Source organism: Equus caballus, chromosome 15 (genome assembly GCF_041296265.1).
Source record: "Equus caballus isolate H_3958 breed thoroughbred chromosome 15, TB-T2T, whole genome shotgun sequence".
Classification (NCBI taxonomy): Eukaryota; Metazoa; Chordata; class Mammalia; order Perissodactyla; family Equidae; genus Equus; species Equus caballus.
In genome coordinates, this window is record NC_091698.1 from 16,327,324 (window position 1) to 16,341,644 (window position 14,321).

The 14,321-nt window shown below is 34.8% G+C and overlaps 1 protein-coding gene across 33 annotated transcripts in view; it reads right to left on the minus strand.

Annotated features, from left to right (window-relative positions):
- Positions 1-7,896: 7,896 nt before the first annotated feature.
- Positions 7,897-14,321, minus strand: part of CCDC138 (coiled-coil domain containing 138) — a 74,420-nt gene continuing 67,995 nt past the window's right edge. For 28 of the 33 annotated variants that reach the window (XR_011425899.1, XM_014730856.3, XM_070235002.1 and 25 more), the window contains 2 exons: positions 10,289-10,427; positions 7,897-8,394 (listed from right to left, as the gene is read on the minus strand). Coding sequence is in view for 29 of the 33 variants with exons in the window: in XM_014730856.3 (XP_014586342.3) it covers positions 8,220-8,394; positions 10,289-10,427 (314 nt within the window). In the remaining 4 variants the exon portion in view is untranslated. Of the gene's footprint in view, positions 8,395-10,288; positions 13,224-14,321 lie in introns of those variants that run through there. The other 5 variants (XR_011425902.1, XR_011425901.1, XR_011425900.1 and 2 more) reach the window with 2 other exon arrangements.

Below are 14,321 nucleotides of genomic sequence, written 5' to 3' on the forward strand. Positions count from 1 at the left end.
TCTTCATTTCCAGTTTGGATGTTTTTCTTTTTCTTGTCTGATTGCTCCGACTAGGACTTCCAATACTTTGTTGAATACAAGTGGCAAGAGTGGGGATACTCATGTTGTTCCTGATCTTAGAGGAAATACTTTCAGCTTTTCATCACTGAGCATGATGTTAGCTGTCGGTTTGTCATATAGGGCCTTTATCATGTTGAGGCATGTTCCCTCTATACCCACTTTTTTTTTTAAGGATTGGCACTTGAGCTAACATCTGTTGCCAATCTTTGTTTTCTCTTCTCCCCAAAGCCCCCCAGTACATAGTTGTGTGTTCTAGTCGTAGGTCCTCTGGCTCTGCTCTGTGGGACGCTGCCACAGCATGGCTTGATGAGCAATGCTAGGTCTGTGCCCAGGATCCAAACCAGTGAAACTCCGGGCCACCAAAGTGGAGTGTGCAAACTTAACCACTCAGCCATGGGGCTGGCCCCCATATACAAACTTTGCTGAGAGTTTTTATCATAAATGGATGTTGAATTTTGTCAAATGCTTTTTCTGCATCGAGACGACCATGTGGTTTTTATCCTTCTTTTTGTTAATGTGGTGTATCACGTTGATTGATTTGCACATATTGCACAGCCCTTGCATCCCTGGGATTATATTAGTGAGCCTTTTAAAATACTGCTGAATTCAGATTGTTTATACGTTGTTGAGGAGTTTTTCATCTATGGTTCATCAGAAATATAGGTCTGTAATTTTTTTCTTTTTTTGGTAGTATCTTTGGTTTTGGTGTCAGTGTAATGCTGGCCTTGTAGAATGAGTTTGGAAGTGTTCCTCCTTCTATTAGTTTGAGAAGGATAGGTATTAACTCCTCTTTAAATGTTTGGCAGAATTCACCTGTGAAGCTGTCTGGTCTTGGACTTACGTTTGTTGGGAGTTTTTTAAATTGTAGATTCAATGTCATTACAAGTAATTGGTCTGTTCAGATATTCTGTTTCTTCCTGATTCAGTCTTGGAAGACTGTAAGTTTCTAGGAATTTATCCATTTCTTCTAGGTTGTCCAATTTGTTGGTGTATAATTGCTTGTAGTAATCTCTTATGATGTTTTGTATTTCTGTGGTGTTGGTTGTAACATCTCCTTTCATTTCTGATTTTATTTATTTGGACCCTCTCTCTTTTATTCTTGATGAGTCTGTCTGAATGTTTATCAATATCATCCATCTCTTCAAAGAACAAGCTCTTACTTTCATTGATCTTTTCTATTATTTTTTTTTAGTCTCTATTTTAGTTATTTACACTCTGATATTTATTATTTCCTTCCTCTATAAGCTTTGGGCTTTGTTTTTTCCTCTTTTTCCTGTTCTTTTAGGTGTAAGGTTAGATTGTTTGATATTTTTCTTGTTTCCTTAAGTAGGCCTGTATCCCTGTAAACTTCCCTCTTAGAACTGCTTTTGCTGCATCCTATAGAGTTTGGAATGTTGTGTTTCCATTTTCATTTGTTTCAAGGTAGTTTTTCATTTCCTCTTTGAGTTCTTCATTGACCCATTGGTTGTTCTGTAGCATGTTGTTTAGTCTCCATGGGTTGGTGTTTTTCCAAGTTTTCTTCTTGTAATTGATTTCCAGTTTCATACTGTTGTCAGAAAAGATGCTTGGTATGATTTCATTCTTAAATATACTGAGACTTGTTTTGTGGCCTAATATGTGATTATCCTGGAGAATGTCCATGTGCACTTGAAAAGAATGCATATTATGCTGTTTTGGCATGGAATGTCCTGTATATACCTATTAAGTCCCTCTGGTCTCATGTGTCATTTAATGCCAATGTTTCCTTGCTGCTTTTCTGTCTGGATGCTTTACCCATTGATTATAAGGGGATTTTACAGTCCCTCACTATTATTGTATTACTTTCAATTTCTCCCTTTACATCTGTTAATAGTTGCTTTAGGTATTTAGGTGCTCCTATGTTGGGTGCATTGATATTTGTGTTATGTCCTTCTGTTGGATTGATCCCTTTATCATTATGTAATGCCCCTCTTTGTCTGTTACAGTCTTTCTAAGTCTATTCTGTCTGATATAATTATTGCTCTCCCAGCTTTATTTTCATTTCTATTTGCATAAAGTATCTTTCTCCATCCCTTCACTTTTAATCTGTGTGTCTTTAGATCTGAAGTCTATCTCTTGTGGGCAGCATCTTAGATATGGGTCTCCTTTTTTTTAATCAACTTAGCCACCCTATGTCTTTTGACTGAAGCGTTTTGTCTACTTACATTTAAAGTAAACTACTGATAGCTATGTACAGTCATGTGATGCTTAGCAATGGAGATATGTTCTGAGAAATGTGTCATCAGGCAATTTTGTTATTGTGCAAACATCATAGAGCATACTTACACAAACCTAGATGGTATAGCCTACTACACAGCTAGCTATATGGTACTAATCATATGGGACCACTGTCATATATGCAGTCTGTAGTTGACTAAAATGTCATTATGTGGAGCATGACTGTACTTATTGCATTTTGTTAACTGTTTTCTCGTTGTTTTTGTAGTTCTTTGTTCCTTTCTTCTTCTCTTGCTCTCTTTCCTCGTGATTTGATGGTTTTCTTTAGTGTTCTGTTTGCATCCTTATTTTTTGTCTATCTACTATAGGCTTTTAGATTGTTGTTACTATGAGGTTCATATATAACAACTGATGTATAGAGCAGTTTACTTTAGGTTGATGGTTGCTTAAGTTCGAGCATGTTCTAAAAGCACAACTTTACTCCTCCCATGTTTTATGTTTTTGAAGCTATATTTCACATCTTTTTATTTTGTGTATCCTCTAATTATTGTAGATATAGATTATTTTACTCCCTTTATCTTTTAACCTTCAAAATAGCTATACAGATGACTGATCCATTACCTTCACTATATGTTTGACATTACCAGTGAGATTTTTTTCTTTTATAATGTTCTTATTTCTAGTTATGGCCTTTTCTTTTCCATTTAAGGAAGTCTCTCTAACATTTCTGGCAAGGGTGGTTGGTAATAAATTCCTTCAGCTTTTGCTTTTCTGGGAAGCTCTTTATCTCTCCTATTCTGAATGATAACCTTGTCAGATAAAGTATTCCTGGTTATGCTTTTTCTTTCAGCACTTCGAATATATTGTACCACTCTCTTCTGGCCTGTAAAGTTTCTGCTGAAAAATGAGCTGACAGTCTTATGCGGGTTCCTTTGCATGTAACTAGTTGTTTTTCTCTTGCTGTTTTTAAGATTCTTTAACTTTGACATTTTCATTATGTGTCTTGGTGTGGGTCTCTTTGGGTTCACCTAATTTGGAATTCTCTATGCTTCTTAGACTCGGACGTCTGCTTCCTTCACCAAGTTGGGGAAGTTTTCAGCCATTATTTCTTCAAACAGGTTTTCTGTCCTTTTCTCTCTCTCTTCTATTTCTGGGACCCCTATCATGCAAATATTAGTATGCTTGATGTCCCGGGGGTCCCTTAAACTTTTTTGTTTTTTTTAAGATTGGCACCTGAGCTAACATCTGTTGCCAATCTTTCTTTTTTCTCCCTAAATCCCCCCAGTACATAGTTGCATATGGTAGTTGTGGATCCTTCTAGTTGTGGCATGTGGGATGCTGCCTCAGCATGGCCTGATGAGCAGTGCCAGCCGCACCCAGGATCTGAACCAGCGAAACTCTGGGCCACCAAAGCAGAGCACACAAACTTAACCACTCGGCCATGGAGCCGGGCCCTATCCTCATTTTTTAAAATTCTTTTGCCCAGGGCTGAGCTGGTGACACAGCAGTTAAGTTCGCACATTCTGCTTCTCGGTGGCCTGCGGTTTGCTGGTTTGGATCCCGGGTGCGGACATGGCACTGCTTGGCACACCATGCTTTGGTAGGCATCCCACATAGAAAGTAGAGGAAGATGGGCATGCATGTTAGCTCAGGGCCAGTCTTTCTCAGCAGAAAGAGGAGGATTGGCAGCAGATGTTAGCTCAGGGCTGATCTTCCTCAAAAAAATTTTTTTTTAATAAATAAAATTTTTTTCCTTTTGCTGTTCCAATTGAGTGATTTCAATACCCTATCTTCTAGATCACTGATGTATTCTTCTGCATCATCTAATCTTCAGTTGATTCCATCTAGTGTATTTTTCAGTTCAGTTACTGTATTCTTCAGCTCTGATTGGTTCTTTCTTATATTTTCTATCTTTTTGTTGAAGTTCTTACTGTGTTCTTTCATTCTTCTTCTTCTTTCAGTGAGCATCTTTACGACCATTACTTTGAACTCTTTATCTGGTAGATTGCTTACTTCCCTTTTGTTTAGTTCTTTTTCTGAAGTTTTGTCTTGCTCTTTCATTTGGAACATATTCCTCTGTCTCATTTTGCCTAACTCTCTGGATTTTTTTATGTATTAGGCAGATCATTTATGTCTCATCATCTTGAAGGTGTGGCCTTATGTAGAAGGTGTTCTGTGGGGCCTAATAGTACAATCTCCCTTGGTCACCAGAGTCAGATGCTCCAGGTGTGTCCCCTGTGTAGGCTGCAGCTGTCCTCCTGTTGTGCTTGGGCCACAACTTCTGTGAGCACACTGGTGTGTGGGGCTGGCCCCAGGGGCAGGAGATGCTTTGGAAGGGTGTTGGCTGAGGCAGGTCTGCAAGGGAACACGGGAGCAGGGCAAGCAGTGCTAGCAAGGTAGACGGAGAGTGTTAGAAATGGTGCCTACCAGGGCTGGGACATAATAATAGTGCTCACCAGTACTTCCATCTCCAGCAAAAGTGCCAACAGATCCCTGCCCCTCCAGCACACACCCTAAAATTAGTCAATAAATATCCTTCATGTATAACCCAAGCACTTTTCAAACTGCTGTCTCTGTACTTAAGATTCACAGTAAGTGAGTTTGTAAGCATACCCTTTATGAGCATAGTCTTGGTTTCCTGTAGCCCTCTGGCTCTCCTGGACGTAAGCCTCACTGGTTTTCAAGGTCAGACATTATGGGTGCTCATCTTTCCAGTGCAGGTCTCCCAGGCTGGGGAGTCCAATGTGGGGCTCGGGCCCCTCACTCATCCAGGAGAACCTCCATGGTTGTGATATCCTTTCTGATCTGGTGTTTTCTTTATGCTCTTAGTTGTGGAAAATCTGTTCCGCTGGTCTTCAGGTTGTTCTCAGAAACAGCTGTTCTCTATGTAGTTGTAGTTTTGGTGTGTCCATGGAAGACGGTGAGCTAAGGATCTTCTTACTCTGCCATCTTGACCTAAGTTCCACCCTCACCAAAGTTTTGACAGCCCCTCATTTAGGTTTTGAATATTTGTTTTGTTTGATTCCTATTTCATAAAAGTTTATTATATAAACTACTATTGTTTACTATTAATATTGTAAGTGAAATATTAATTTCTAATTAGTTATTCCTGGAATATTTCAAAGCTTTGGTTTTTATATGTTTATTTTATAATTGGGCATCTTGCTGAAGTTTTCTAAGAATCCTAGTTATCCAGGTAATTACATCATCTGCAAATGATTTTTTTCTCCTTTCCCAAAGTTATGTTTCCTTAAATACTCTAGCGTATTATATAAGAATGGTTAGCGGACTCCCTAATCTTATTCTTAATAGGCAGGTCTCTAGTATTTCACAACAAATTTGTTCTTGGTTTCAGATTCCTTTAAACACACTGTAATAAGTTTCATTAGGAGTATAAGTTGAATTATCATATTTTTAGGCATGAAGGGTATGGCTTTCCTCTTTTGCTCTACAATTATAGTATAATATTTTTTTCTTACCCCAAAGTCAATCTTGGATTTCTGGAATGTATGCCAGCCTACTTGGTCATGGATTAATGCTCTTGTAATATATAGTTGGTGTTAATTTGTTCATAATTCTTTAAGAGTTTTGAATCTATTTTATTCTTTCTTACTTTCTTTGACAATCTTTGGTACTGGTTCATGCTAACTGTATAAAACGAATTAGGGTACTTTCTCTACATTCTAGGACAGTTTAAATAGCTTTAAATATCTCCTCCTTGAAATGTTAAAGCAAGTCATCAGTAAAAACATCTGTACATGATGTCATTTTTAAAAAGAATTTTCATAATTTTATAAAAGACTTCAATGATTTCCTATTGCAGATTTCCTAAGATAATTTTGATAATTTGTGTTTTTCGAGAAAACAGTCCATTATCCCGATTTTCAAATTTACCAGAACAGGGCAATACAGAATTTATTTATAATTTTAAAAACCTCTCACTTATCCTAAATATTTTTCTTCTTTACAAATCTTTTTGGCTTTCTATCTTTTGCTATGTCTATATATTTTGGGTTTTTTCTTCAGTGTTTTGAGAATATTTATCCTGTTTTTAATTTTAATGGTAGTTACCTTGACATTTTCCAGAAGCATTCTTTTATCCTTCATTTTTCTGTCAAATATTGAAATAGAACATTTGACTCTATTTCTGATGAAAATACAGAAATCTCTTACTTATTAGCTCCTGCATCTCTACCTCAATCTACCTATTAATTCTCAGTTTTTAGCATCAGTTAATATAGTTTTATCCAAATACTTACTACTAAAGTACTGCTTTTTCCGTTCTTTATCCTGTTGAACAATTTAACACTTCACTCTGTTTTATAAACAATTATTTAAAGTTATTTATGTTTAAGTGGTTTCAGTGGTTGCCACAGTCTTTTTGTACGAGATTGATTTAATAGTCTCAATTTCCCTTCGTCTCTAAGTTGGTTAGAATAGTCTAAGTAGTTTCTTTTCATAAGAACAGTACGTAAGTGGTAGAATTTCTGAACACTTGCATATCTGAAAATGTCTTTCCATTGTCTTCACCCATGAGAGGCATCTTCAGAAGGTATAAATTCTTAGATTAAAAATTCCCCTTTTCAGAACTTAAGAGGATACTTCCCTATCAACTTCTGGCAGTGTATGAAGCTTGGTTTTTCTTCCCTTGTAGGTAACTGGCTTTTATTTGTTTTTGCCTTTATCCTTATAATTTAATACATACAATTAAATTCTAATTATAATTTGTGTCTGAATTACAGGATGTGGCTAATTATATAGTCCTTTGCTCAGTGATTTTTCCAGCTCTTTCTTTAGCCTCCCAAATCTTTATTCAACTGTATCTTTTACTAATGCTTCTGTTCTACTTGTTCTGTTCTCTTCTTCAGCAACATCAAATACCACATGCTGGAGTGCCAACCTCTGCTCTACCATCTGCCATCCATGCTCTTACTCACACCATCACTAGGACTCTGCATTCTGAGATAACTGGTCTTTTGTTCTTGTAACATTGATTCTATTTTCTGAAATATCAATGATGGTATTTTTTTGTTTCTGATGTGCATTTTTGCTTCTGCATTTTCTATAAGCGTCACCTTAGCCTGTCCTCTCTTTATGGCTTTCTGTTTCTGCATCACAAATAGCACATTTTCTTATATTCTTTTGAAAAGACCCAAAATTTTCTGCAAAATTTCTTCCAGATCCTGAAAATGAGATTATATACTGGTAGAGTATAATTTTATGAGTCTTTAGGACAATGCTCCTTTTCTTTGTTTCTCAGTATTCTGTCCTAAGTCCAAGTTCCACCACTTTTACCTCACTCAGAACTCGAGCTAATTCATTCATCTTTTGCTATAGCAAGAGATATCTCTGGGTGTTGGGACTATGCTATTGTGGCTCACTTTTCAGTTTTAAAAACAAGTTTTTATGCTGTACACATATGCTGTGGTAAAAATTATATTTAAAATACATATAGAAATACAGAAAAAAAAATTCTTTCTCTAAAGTACTGTGAATAGCACAATAAAAAAAGAATTATTTGTGAACCTAAGATATACGGAAGAGTTATGATATGAAGACGGTAGTTAAAAATTATGTACTTTTGCTTCCAAAGGGGAGATTTCTAATATATTAAGAAAACAGAATGACAACATGATCTAATCCTGTTCCTACATAAACACCAATTTTATTCCAAAGAATCACATAATTTCAAGAATTTTCCTAAAACACTTTTACAAAAAGTAATTCTAGTGTCATTAATTCTGGAAATTCCATCTTGTACATTAGGACTACCTTAGTTGAACTGAAACATCCCAAATATTCCATAGCTTCTATGGATTACATTAAAAATTTTTTTTAAAAATTCTATTTATTTTTCATGATGAATAATGCTATTGATAACTTTACTTGGTAGACTTTTAGTTACTTTGGTGATTTTTACAATCTCACAAATAAGAAAGACATATATAATATATATAAAATAATCAGCCAGTCTCATGGCTTGCATTGGAAGCCAGGGAGTTGCATTTTGTTAAACCCAAATTGAACAGAGTTGAATTTAGGTTAATACAGAGAAAGGCATGCTCTGGATGTGTTGTCCTTTGTATTTCTTGAAGCATCAGATGAATTGTAAAAAGCTCAAAGAGCTTTTTATTACTCCTGTAAGAGAATGGGTAGATTAATTTAATTACACACACTCAGGGAGTTTAACTGTAATGATATTTAGAGATAACCTGTGTAAATGTGGGAAAATGGCATCTATTTTTGAAAATAGTTAACTAAAGGACTAACGTGTCAAGAGAAATGAAATAGGTTCTATGAGATAGGCCTAAAGTGGAAAAGTATTCAAGGAAAAAGGAAAATGTTTTATAATCCTGAAAACTGCTCCCTATTCATTGTTACAGAGTTTGAGGGTTTTTTTTGTTTTTCCCCTTCACAGCTTAGAAAGAGTCAAATACTTGATCAACTTATTTTAAGTAAACCAGACTTTTTAAAAAGCAGGATATTGGTTTACCTTCTGACTTAGCTCCAAAATACCTTTTCGACCATCCTCTTTCTAATAACCAGTCAGTAATTTCACTTCCAATCAGTTAGAATTATATCTTATAACCTATTTCTTATTTCCTTATCTACATATATTTACCTCTTGAGAGAAATTATCAAGTAACTTTATGTAACCATCCATTTGACAAAAAGAATTTACATCTTTGTGATTTTACAGATTTACTTGATGACTTGCTTGAGCATCAATTATTCCCAACCCTCTTGTTCAAGCTTTGCTCTAGTTCCTGAAGTCTGAAATGAACATAAGCTATAAAACACATCATGAATAGAAAAATGCTTTGGCCCAAGGATGTACTTGCACTTTGGGACTATTTTTAAAAATCCCATGAATTAAGAGCTAAGATAGAATTAAATCTAAGAATTGTTCTTGCGGCTTCATGGCATCACAGGTAACACAGAATGGGCCTTATTGAGAATTTACTGATTACAAATCAAGACAATCATGGCATAGTCAGTCTGCAAGAAGAAGAAGACAATGAATTGCTAAGTTTAACCAATACAAGACCAAAACTAATAATTTGGTGAGTTGAGTATGAGGTTATAATCTCACAATTAATAATTTACTATGGTGTGGTACAGTGTGTGAGGCACCATATAGAATATATGGACCCACTATCACACATCTACATATAACCTTAAGATGTAGTTTATTTACTATTCAAGTATACTGAGGCCTCGTAAGATACCTAAGTTCACCACCATGGAACTCATGGATGAGTGGAAAGGGAGGGGGCAGAGCTGAACCAGAACCAAAATTTTACTGTTATAAAAATGAGGTAAGATAGAAGGTGTTCAGATTTGCCTCAAAAGAAACACTAGACTATAGCAAGACTCAGGGAAAATATAGCTTAAATTCTACGTCCTTTATTTATAATTTAAATACTGGTTATACCTATGTTTGTGTCAGGGGAAAGAAGAGGATATAAAAAGAAAGCCCTTGAATCTTACAATAAAATCCAAATTAGTGGCAGTAGGAAGCCCCTAATAGTCTCCTAAAATAAACCCAATTACTAATACTAACATCATTTTATATCTTTTCTGTCTGCTTCATTCTCATTCCTAAACTCACTTCAGTATATTAATAAACATCTGCAAAATATATTTTTATCTTTTTTATTTTACAGAATACCAATCTGTAATAACTTATTCTGATACTATCACTTGGTTGCTAAAAACTGCTCTTAGTCTTACATACTTTTTGTGGTACTAAAGTTCATTTAGCGGAAATGAGCTGCAGAAACAATAAGATATTCTAAGATTAGCACTCTAATTCTAGTCTAAGTATGTGGTCTTAGATATTATATTAACATAGTTATAGATATCTATATTATATATAGAATATTAATATTCACGAATCTCAATTTTATGCATGTTTATTGGAAATTTTGATTTAATAGTCAAAGTTCAACTAGTACAGGATTCATAAAAGTCTAAATGATCACAATAAGATATCTTTCAATAAAAAATGTTAGAAATAAGAAATTCTTACTTGATTTTGGAAAGTTTCTGTAGAATAATACTGAGCTTTTCTAGTATGTGAAGATCAAGCTTAGGAGTTCGAAGCAGCACAGAGCAAGTACGAAAAAATAAAGTGTTGCTACAGGCCTCTAGGAATGGCTGCAAGGATTCTGCAAAACAAATCACCAGTGCTTTACTGTCAGGGAGTAGCTAAAAAGGAAATTAAAAACAAAATAAAACCAGAAATCTGTGAAGTACTTATAAATATTGACTTGGATTTCCATTCTTTTCCTACTTAAACTGTGGGGCAATAATATCATCATTTGAAAACCCACTGGCTTTTGTTGAACAAGGAACACCAAAGATAAAATTATTTCCCCTAACATCAAACTTTCATTAGGTAGAATTTGGCAGAAATCCCATGTTTGAAAAGAAGAGGGAAAGTCATTTCTTCAATAAGTTCATAACAGTATGCTGAGTTTAAATAATTAGCAATAAGGAATTTTGTTGAGGTAGCAAATTTTTTTAAAAACCTCAATTTAGGAATTTCACTTAAGTGTATGACAATTTACATAATCACTGCATAGGAAATAACTTTTTAAGCATAAAAGCAAAAGAGGGGAAAGACTCATAAAAGAAAAGATTTAAAAATTTTATAAAATAAAAACCTTAAGTGTCTATGTAGGATCCCCCTCCCCCCAATTAAAAGGCAAAAGCTCTTAAAAAATAAAACACAGTCAATCAAAGGGAAATATCAAACTTAGGGGGGAGGAGGAGAAATCCCTTTGTAATATACTTGCCAAAAGATATTATTATAAAAAGAGCTCTTATAAATCATGAAGAAAAAGATATAACTAATACTTTTAGTAATGAGCAAAAGGCACAAACAAGTAATTCACAACAGAATAAATACAGTAAAAATATTTAACCTTAGTAGGAATAAAATAATTGGAATTTGGCAAATTTGTATCAAAAGCCTTAAAAGTCCGCAGCTCCTTTGATTCAGCAATTCTGCTTCTAAAACTGTGTCTGATAGAGCTGCAGCACAGGTTAATGAATACGGGCCACAGTGAAGTTTCTAACAGTGAAAACTGAAGGCTCTGTTAAAGTTGCTATGAGTTGAACAAGACAATGTATAAAAATGCTTTTTAAGGTGTAAACCACTATTATTGGTAATTAGGGAAGCTTAAACAGAAACAAAAACCACACGAAAATATTAAATTGTGGTCTTTAAAACTGAGAGGCTCCACAATCACGACAGGGCTTTCTTTCAAACACAGATGAGGTAGGAGATATAAAGGACATGAAAATACGACAGCTCTGGACTCATCATTCTGTTTGAATCCAAAAGCACAGCGTGAAAAGACACTATGTCAGTATCTTCATAAGTGTACTGAGTAAAATAAACTATTAAATGATGAAATCAACAAAATCCAAAATAATAAAGTCAGAGAAATGTTTTGATAATAGAAAATGAAAGGTGGTATATGCTAGCAATGGAGCACAAGAGACAATAATTACTTTGCATGCAACCATGTGGCAAAAAGTAGGAGAAAAAACTTATTACTCGCCCCACAGTAGTCTAACCCAAGTATGAAGTAAACTTAGCTCACCAAGTTGTGTGTGTGTGTGTGTGTCTATATACGTACGTGTGTACACATATACCTCAATCTCTCTCTCTCACACACACATAAATCTCAATCTCAGTTACAGAAAATCTTCTTAAAGAATGAAAATTTAAGTTACAAACATTATCACAAAATCTACAAATAGCATTACAAATACATTGACTGAAATTTCAAGCAGCTTCATTAAACAATTGTACATAGCTTTCTTATTTTAGATCCTGAAGCATATGGCTCATATCAACTCTAAACAAGAAAGTTAACTATCATATGGCTAACAGAATTGAAATCAATGGGTAAAGAACAATCATAAGTCATTTCCAGAAAGACCACTGATGGTTCTTAACATACCTACAATCTATAATATCAATATTTTCAATTTAAAAGCCTAAAAAGCACATAAGAAACTCTGATGGTTGTTTGTATATTGCAAAAGCATGAAAGAGAGTGTATTTTCCTTTATTTTACTATAGTTTATATGTAAATCAGGTCTTGGCATGAACAAAACACACACATTTAAGGGTATTACAAAAAACTCCAACTAAACATTGCCAAATAAAAGTGAACTTCCTTATATAACCTCTGTAGTGGAAAAAAGCCAAGATCATCCAAAGACTTTAATATATTAGCTTTTTTAAAAAGTGAAGCTTGTAAAGTTCTTTTAGAAGTAAAAGAGGTTCAGTGGCTTGATTTCCAGTCTCTCTTTTAAACCTGTGAGATAGACATAAAATAGAGGAGAAAGAAAATTCTGGAATTCTTATACACATTTGGTTAGGTTTAATTATAAGGTTCAAGTATTGGAGTTTTAACATTTTTTCAATACTACAATATTCAAATGTAATTACATTTCATTAATTACCCACAAGCACTTCCTAAATTTGGGGGGGGGGGTGTTGGGTGCACATGAGACAGAGCAATTAAGAGATCATTCAAAATTAAGAACACAGAAATTTAGAAGTTACAGTAAAAAGGACTAGTCTTGAGACTGAATAAATTAAATATAAAACCAATATAAAGCAAAGAAATAAGAAAAACACTAGTATGAAGCAAATGTGTAAATTGTGGTCACAGAACAGAATGTAAAAATAACAACATAATGCAAAAATAATGACATAGAGGCTGGCCCGGTGGCACAGTGGTTAAGTGCGCAGGTTCCACTTCGGCAGCCTGGGGTGCGCCGGTTCGGATCCCGGGTGCAGACACGGCACCGCTGGGCACGCCATGCTGAGGTAGGCGTCCCACATATAAAGTAGAGGAAGATGGGCCTGGATGTTAGCTCAGGGCCAGTCTTCCTCAGCGAAAAGAGGAGGATTGGCAGCAATTAGCTCAGGGCTAATCTTCCTCAAAAAAAAAAAAAAAAAAGACATAACTAAATGTCAGGAAGTGAAAGAAGGGGAGATGAAAACTGCAGTAGTGCTAGTGTCCTCATCTTCATCGCTGGGAACAATACCATCTAAAACTGAAACAGTATTAAAAAAAATAGGGGACACTTAAAGGTGATTAAAATGGTAAATTTTATGTTATATATATTTTACAATAAAAAAGGTTAACAAAAAGAGAGACTCAATGTTTTTTACCTTGTTTCTTAACAGAAGAAACTTGCGATAAGACAGTATTTATGACTCAAATCCATTTCATTTTTCCTGTTAAATACATTTCCTTAAATAACATATGTAATAAATCACACTTCTGTGAAAATACTTTCATCTGTCTAACCATTCAGACATCTTATCATATGAACACAACTGTAGAAAGTTATATGAAACAATGTTCACCTAATATTAATGATGGTTATTTCTAACTGATAAGGTTTATGGTGATTTTTTTAAAAAACACTTATGCTTTCTACATTTCTTCTTTGCTTGAATATTTTTCTTTAAGTTTTAAAGGTTTATTATATTTAATTTTAAAATTGTCATTAAATATGCATCACACACAAATTTACCATTTTAACCATTTTTAAGTGTACAGTTTGTTAGTGTTAAGTACATTCACATTGTTGTGCACGTATCCATCTCCAGAAAGTTCTCATCTTCCCCAACTGAAACTGTACCCATTAAACACTAACTCCGCACTTCCCTCTACCCACAGCTCCTGGCAACCAGCGTTCTACTTTCTGTCTTTACATATTTGACTACTCTAGGCAGCTCATATAAGTGGAATCATAGAAGATTTTTCTTTTTGTGCCTGGCTTACATCACTTAGAAATGTACTCAAGGTTCATCCATGTCGTAGCATGTGTCAGAATTTCCTTCCTTTTTAAAGCTGAATAATACTCCATTCTATGTATAGACCACATTTTTCTCTTGCTGTTTCAGGAGTCTCTCTTGGGAGAATGACATCAGCATCACAGTAGAATGAGTTGTTCCCTTTGTCTTTTCTAAGTTACAACCAGTCAGACAACCATTGTTAACAAAGGACTCCCTACACAGCACACCA